We start from the raw sequence: 8,604 nt of genomic DNA, 5'->3' as shown, positions 1-8,604 counted from the left end.
TGCTGGCGGGCACAGGATTAGGGGGGGCATGGAGTGGACTGGCAAGACAGCGAGAATTGGTACTGCCAGATTATTATCTTGCTTCAAGGTGGAACGTTTCAGTGAAGGCAGCGCTGTGATTCAGGCAGCTCGCTCCCTTACATTCCTCTTTAATTGCATGTTCTGGATTTGCATATGGAAACACCACAGCTGTGTGTTTACAGTACATAACTCTCCTAATAGCTGTATCCTTAGGCAATTAAAAGCTGTTGTTCAGGGCTATCATTAACCAACACAGCCTCAATGAGTGCTCCACCCACTCCATCTTTTTTGGGCTTTTTCATGCAATTATGCCTAATTATATGTTAAACAGACACTGTCCATCTTGTTCAGTGGAGATAGACACTCACATACACACGAGCACACTCACACACAGGCACGCACATTCACACACCCGCATGCTCACACACACACACACACACACACATGTTCACACACACACACACTCACACACACATTCACACACATTCGCACACACACACACACACACACACACACACACACACATGCTCTCACACACAAGAGCACACGCACGCACACATGCACACTCACACGGACACACGCACGCTCATGCACACACTCACACACGACATAGGCACACACACACACACGCATGCTAAATTCACGCACAGGCACACACATGCGCACAAACCTACACACACACATACACACACACCCACATACATGCTTGAAACACTCACTCACACGCCACAAACATACACACTAAACACACATATACCACAAACACACATACATGACACACACAGACTCCAAACATGCACATAAAGGCACATGCACAGCACACACACACACACGCATGCACACACCTAACTGGGAACACAGAGATAAAGTATCTGCCTAACGTGGGACTCCCACATTATGTACCCACCCCGGCCTCTTGTTCCCACCCCAGCCTCTTTTCCAGTGCTCTTCCCCCCAGTCAGTCTGAAGAAAGGTCCTGATCCGAAACATCACCTATCCATGTTTAGTTTAGTTTAGAGAAACAGCGCGGAAACAGGCCCTTCAGCCCACCGGGTCCGTGCCGACCAGCGATCCCCGCACATTAACACTATCCTACACACACTAGGGTCAATTTGTACATTTACCGAGCCAATTAACCCACAGCATGTCTTTGGAGTGTGGGAGGAAACCGAAGATCTCGGAGAAAACCCACGCAGGTCACGGTGAGAACGTGCAAACTCCGTACAGGCAGTACCCGTAGTCAGGATCGAACCCGGGTCTCCGACGCTGCATTCGCTGTGAGGCAGCATACCCTGTTCTCCAGAGATGCTGCCTGACCCGTTGAATTGCTCCAGCACTGTGTGTTTTGGGTAAGGCCCTATCTGTCTAATTTCATTCTTTCTTTTGGATGAAAGATTTAACAGACACCTTCCTTTCTGTTCTTCTAAAGAAGGGAAAATTGGGGCAGATGCAGATTTAAACCGAGGATAGACGCAAAAATGCTGGAGTAACTCAGCGGGACAGGCAGAATGCTGGAGTAACTCAGGCAGAATCTCTGGAGAGAAGGAATGGGTGACGTTTCGGGTCGAGACCCTTCTTCGGACTGGTTATAGGTAAGGGAAACGAGAGATATAGATGGTGATGTAGAGAGATAAAGAACAGTGATTGTGTGTGTGTGTGTGTGTGTGTGTGTGTGTGTGTGTGTGTGTGTGTGTGTGTGTGTGTGTGTAGCATCGGACTAGTGCACGGGCGATCGCTGGCCGGCACAGACTCGATGGGCCAAAGGGCCTGTCCTCCACATTGTATCTGTAATTTGAACTGAGGAAACTAAAACAGGCCTCACTCCCCACCAACATCCTCAGGACTTTCTACAGGGGCACGGTGGAGTCTGTACTCACGTACTGCATAAATACGTGATACTCCACCTGCAACTGCTCGGACACGAAGGCTCTGCAGAGGGTAGTGAGGGGAGCAGAGAGGATTATTGGCGTCTCCCTACCCTCGGTACAAGAACTGTTCCAGAGCCGCTGACTGAAAAAAGCTCAGAGAATTGCCAAGGACAAACTGCACCCCCTCCACGTACACCTGGATCTCCTGCCATCAGGCAAGAGATATCGAAGCATCAAAGCCCGGACTACAAGACTGCTAAACAGCTTCCTACCACAGGCTGTGAGGCTGCTAAACAGTCACTCTGCACCCACAGTCACTTGACTTGACTCTGCGGCTGGCACGGACACTTTAATAACTGGCACTGGCCACTCAAATCAGCGGCCCCGGACATTTTTTATGATTGGTTTATTGAATTTTAACATTGTGTTTTTTTTTTAACCTGCTTTTAACTATTTATACTGTTCCATCAGGGACTGGATTGTTTTTAGTGTTATTATGTGTGAAGGGTTTAAATTTCATGTGCGATGCTCCGCTATTCACTGGGAAACGTCTTTTCATTTTGCACTGTAACAACTGTTGCTTGCAGGATGACAATAAAGATTGATTGATTGATTGATTGATTGAACCCAAGACATTTTCAACCCAAAGGTTCAAATAAAAAAAACCAGCATCAGCATTTTTGGAGGGAAAGCTCCAGGTATTTATCTCCCAGGCTGTGTTGAAAAGCGCAGTAAATTGTGCTTAGTTTTGCCAGACCGCTGGCTATTGCCAGCTGCTTACTCATTCAGACGTGTTATTTCTGATCTCGGTACAAGAGGTAGCTCATCAAAAGTGTGATTTATCATTGGTTTTGCTCCTGAGGTATTAACATGGAGTGGAGCTCTGATTGAATCGTAAGTGATTGCTTTTCACTTCTGCTGTACCTTCCACCTATCAACCCCTCCACCTCATCCATGCTGTAAAAGGTGCAGGGAAGCCCCCCATAAAACAGAACAACTTTTTAAAATTCAGAGACTGACAGATGCATATTCCATCTCCCCCATCAGAGAATATCCTGGAGCTCAAATCGATGGATCAGGGGTCGGCAACATTGATCTGCTCTCACCCCAACCACAGACTGTTTACATAGACAATAGGTGCAGGGGTAGAGGCCATTCGGCCCTTCGAGCATGCACCGCCATTCAATATGATCATGGCTGATCATCCAACTCAGTATCCTGTACCTGCCTCCTCTCCATACCCCCTGATCCCTTTAGCCACATCTAACTCCCTCTTAAATATACCCTCCTACCATCCGGGAGGCGCTACAGGTCTCTCCGTTGCCGGACCAGGAACAGCTTCTTCCCTGCGACTGTTACACTACTCGACACTGTACCTCGGTGACTGCCAATCACACCCCCCCCCCCGGACACTCCTCCCAGCAGGAAAAAAATACTATGACTGTATGCACGTAAATATATTTACTTATTGCTCATATTCTATGTCGCTCTTCCAGGGAGATGCTAACTGCATTTCGTTGTCTCTGTACTGTACACTGACAATGACAATTAAAAGAATTGAATCTGAATCTGAATCTGAATCGTCAGGTCCAGGATCCATGCCTGTGAGTGGATGGCTGGCTGCGACTGATCTCCGCAGTGTGACACTTGGGGCTGTTTTTCACGTTAGTTCTCACGTGTTTTTCAATTAGTTTTCTGCAGTTCACAGATCAGCATGCCTGCCTGCCCCGGGACCGGCTGTAGAGCCCGTGTCGCCTGCCTGCCCCGGGACCGGCTGTGGCGCCCAGATCAGCTCGCTGCCACGGGACCGGCTGTAGAGCCCGTGTCGCCTGCCCTGCCCTGGGACTGGCTGCGGTTCCCATGTCGAGAAAACTAATTGAAAGAAAATACGCCTGTGGGCCGGATGATTTTGGGTCACATGGGCCGGATCAGGCCCGTGGGCCGTAGGTTGCTGACCCCTGCAATAGACGTTTAGTTTAGCTTAGGGATACAGCGCGGAAACAGGCCCTTCGGCCCACTGAGTCCACGCCGACCAGCGATCCCCGCACCTTAGTTCTAACACTTCACACACACAGACACACACACACACAGACACAAACACATACGCAAACACATCTCTCACACACACACACACACACACACACACACACACACACACACACACACACACACACACACACACACACACACACACACACACACACACACACACACACACACACACAGTCACACACACACACACACACACACACAGACACACAGACACACACACACAGACACACACACACACACACACAGACACACACACACTATGGACAATTCACAGAAGCCAATGAGTTTACGAACCAGTGCATGTCTGAAAAAAAGGTCTCGACCCGAAACGTCACCCATTCCTTCTCTCCAGAGATGCTGCCTGCCCCAATAGACAATAGCCAATAGGTGCAGGAGTAGACCATTCGGCCCTTCGAGCCAGCACCGCCATTCCCAGTGATCATGGCCATTACTGAGACCCCGCTGAGTTACTCCAGCTTTCTTAGGAAATAGAAATAGTTGCAATCCATTCCATGCAGAAGATAAGTATCAGAAGCACAAGTATGTGGGGAATTGGACCAGTGCCCCATGGCCTTACCTTTAATGGATATGTTGGGTGGGGGTCCCTCGCTCCGCAGGTTCCACGGGGGGTCCCCCAGGTTGACAAAGTCCCGCATGCGTAGGTAGCTGATGGTCAGCCGGATGATGGATGCTTTGTCCAGTTGGCTGGTGATGGCCCCTGGCAAGGGCAGCATCTTCGCCAACTCGTAAAACTCAAAGTTCTCCTTGCCCCGCCTGAATCGGGCCGCATTGCGAGACTTCTCCTTCCGTAGGGCTTGCAGGCTGGAAATAGAGAGAGAGAGAGGAGGTCTGGATTGAGATTGGATTCCAAATCTAGAACAAAGTTTTACCTGTCTCCACCATTTAAAGAGTGGAGATCAGAGTGGACTCGGTGGGACGAAGGGGCCTGTTTCCATGCTGTGTCTCTCCTCCAAGCATCATAGCAGGCCATTCGGCCCATCGAGTCAACACCGACCATGTTATCCCACTCTCATTATCCCATTAATAACCCATTATCTGTTATTTGCACTTTATCAGTTTATTTATTCATGTGTGTATATATTTATACAATGGTATATGGACACACTGATCTGTTTTGTAGTCAATGCCTACTATGTCCTGTGTGCTGAAGCAAAGCAAGAATTTCATTGTCCTGTCCTATTCCTGGGATGTCAGGACTTTCATATGAAGAAAGACTGGATAGACTCGGCTTGTACTCGCTAGAATTTAGGAGATTGAGGGGGGGTCTTATAGAAACTTACAAAATTCTTAAGGGGTTGGACAGGCTAGATGCAGGAAGATTATTCCCGATGTTGGGGAAGTCCAGAACAAGGGGTCACACAGTTTAAGGGTAAGGGGGAAATCTTTTAGGACCGAGATGAGAAAATCATTTTTTACACAGAGAGTGGTGAATCTGTGGAATTCTCTGCCACAAAAGGTAGTTGAGGCCACAGTTCATTGGCTATATTAAAGAGGGTGTTAGATGTGGCCCTTGTGGTTAAAGGGATCAGGGGGTATGGAGAGAAGGCAGGTACAGGATACTGAGTTGGATGATCAGCCATGATCATATTGAATGCCGGTGCAGGCTCGAAGGGCCGAATGGCCTACTCCTGCACCTATTTTCTATGTTTCTATGTTTATACAATAGGATATGGACACACTGATCTGTTCTGTAGTCAATGCCTACTATGTTCTGTTGTGCTGAAACAAAGCAATAATTTCATTGTCCTATCAGGGACACATGACAATAAACTCACTTGAATCTTGAATCTTGAATCTTGAATCTCTCACCCAATTCCTACAGTAACTATGTAAGTAAGTAAATTTATTGGCCAAGTATTCACATACAAGGAATTTGCCTTGGTGCTCCGCCCACAAGTAACAACATGACATACAGTGACAGTTACGAATGACTCAGAAAAAACTAGGGATGTTTCACAGATGCCAATTAACCTACAAACCTGTACATCTTCCGATACAGTGCAGGTTAGATACAGGTAGACAAAAATGCTGGAGAAACTCAGCGGACGAGGCAGCATCTACGGAGCGAAGGAAATAGCAAATAGGCGACGTGTCGGGACGAGACCTTTCTCAGATGCAGTCTGGGTTCAGTTCCGGTATAGTCACGTGTACCGAGGTACAGTGAAAAGCTTTTGTTGCATGCTGACCAGTCAGCAGAAAGACAATACATGATTACAATCGAGCCATTTACAGTGTACAGATACATGATAAGGGAAGGTGGACAAAAAATGCTGGAGAAATTCAGCGGGTGAGGCAGCATCGGGTGAGGCAGCATCAATGGAGCGAAGGAATAGGCGACGTTTCGGGTTGAGACCCGCTGAGTTTCTCCACCATTTTTGTCTACCATCAATTTTTCCAGCATCTGCAGTTCTTTCTTAAACACGACAAGGGAATAACATTTAGATACAGATACAGCGTGGGTAAGATAGAGGAGGATATTGGTCCCTCCAAAGAGGGACATCAGGGGCGGGTGTGTGGTGCGATATTGCGCTGTGCGGATTGGAAACTGAAGGCACGATTGCCAAGATGCCGTGAGGTCGATGGTTCAGGGCCAGTGACGGCCAGACAAGGAATTCCTATCTGGAAAAGTGGACCGTTTGACTTGCCAGATGGGGAGGTGAACCATCAGAATATTTACACAGCTGCACGGGGAAGATAGAAAGGAAAAATAGCTAGCGACTGGAATGTGTGCAGCTTGCCGAGCTGGCTGTGTCTAGCGGCTCACAACAGGGTGGGAGTGTACAAGACAGCTCTCCTGGCAAAATCCCACCCAGATCCCACTGAACCAATATGGGCCACACCAGGGGTAGCCAGCACTATGGAGACCACTCTGTGACATCACTACACTGGTGACATCACTACACTGGTGACATACACTGGTGACATCACTACACTGGTGACATCACTACACTGGTGACATCACTACACTGGTGACATCACTACACTGGTGACATCACTACACTGGTGACATCACTACACTGGTGACATCACTACACTGGTGACATCACTACACTAGTGACATCACTACACCAGTGACATCACTACACTCGTGACATCACTACACTAGTGACATCACTACACTTGTGACATCACTACACTCTGGGACATCACTACACTGGTGACATCACTACACTGGTGACATCACTACACTGGTGACATCACTACACTGGTGACATCACTACACTGGTGACATCACTACACTGGTGACATCACTACACTGGTGACATCACTACACTGGTGACATCACTACACTGGTGACATCACTACACTGGTGACATCACTACACTGGTGACATCACTACACTCTATGGTGCGGGTTATATAAGGTGCGGGTTATATACGGTGCGGGTTATATACGGTGCGGGTTATATACAGTGCGGGTTATATATGGTGTGGGTTATATACAGGCAGGTTATATATGGGCAGGTAATATACAGTGCGGGATATATACAGTGCGGGCTATATACGGCGAGGGTTATATATGGTGCGGGATATATACGGTGCGGGTTATATACAGGCAGGTTATATATGGGCAGGTAATATACAGTGCGGGTTATATACGGCGTGGGTTATATATGGTGCGGGATATATACAGTGCGGGATATATACGGCGTGGGTTATATATGGTGTGGGATATATACAGTGCGGGCTATATACGGCGTGGGTTATACACACCATGGGTTTGATGTATCGGGCTATGAACCATCGCCAGATGGAGATTGTGTGCCAACCTATAACACATCCTGACCTTGTGGGAAGTGAAACATCTTGGTTAATCGGGCTGTAAATTTCATAGATTTACATATCATGTAACAGGCCAGTGTCTACACTGCAAGATTAGATTCACTAACACAACACACTATGGACATGTTATTCACCTTAAGTATATGGCAGGTAAGCCAAAATAATGGTGTAATGACATTAACACATACTGTAATGTTGTATAGTCAGGATAAATGTACAGACAGACACAGAATGCTGGTGTCACTCAGTGGGACAGGCAGCATCTCTGGAGAGAAGGAATAGGTGATGTTTTGGGCCGAGACCCTTCTTTAGTCTGAAGAAGGGTCTTGCCCCGAAACGCCACCTATTATTTTTCTCCACAGATGCTGCCTGTCCCGCTGAGTTACTCCAGCTTTTTGTGTCTATCTTTGGTTTAAACCTGCATCTGCAGTTCCTTCCTGCACTAAATGTACAGGTAGTTCTGCTATAACATCTGCTGCCAGAGTGCAAATTGATTATAATCCGATTAATGGATTAGGGAATGGTGTCTACATTGCATGATGAGCATTAAGATCAGAAAAACCTGTTTAAATCTGTTCTGTGAATGCAACTACAGCTTGTTCCCGAAACGTTGCCTATTTCCTTCGCTCCATAGATGCTGCTGCACCCGCCGAGTTTCTCCAGCAGTTTTGTTAACCTACAAACCTGTACGTCTTTGGAGTGTGGGAGGAAACCGGAGATCCCGGAGAAAACCCACGCAGGTCACGGGGAGAACGTGCAAACTCCGTACAGACAGCACCCGCGATCGGGATCGAACCCGGGCCTGTGTGATCAGAGTGGCTACTTAGACCACAATAGATCCCCAATCTCCCCTGTTTCGA

The 8,604-nt window shown here is 47.7% G+C and overlaps 1 protein-coding gene across 1 annotated transcript in view; it reads right to left on the bottom strand.

The window, feature by feature from the left end:
• LOC129714162 (neuronal PAS domain-containing protein 3-like) overlaps positions 1–8,604 on the bottom strand; it is a 243,806-nt gene that overhangs the window by 139,876 nt on the left and 95,326 nt on the right. The window contains exon 3 of the mRNA XM_055663663.1: positions 4,519–4,763. Within this exon, the coding sequence (XP_055519638.1) occupies positions 4,519–4,763 (245 nt within the window). The remainder of the gene's footprint in view (positions 1–4,518; positions 4,764–8,604) is intronic.

The sequence above is a fragment of the Leucoraja erinacea genome, chromosome 38 (assembly GCF_028641065.1).
Source record: "Leucoraja erinacea ecotype New England chromosome 38, Leri_hhj_1, whole genome shotgun sequence".
Lineage (NCBI taxonomy): Eukaryota > Metazoa > Chordata > Chondrichthyes > Rajiformes > Rajidae > Leucoraja > Leucoraja erinaceus.
The sequence above is the reverse complement of the archived record's forward strand: the minus strand, read 5'-3'. Positions and strand labels throughout refer to the sequence as shown.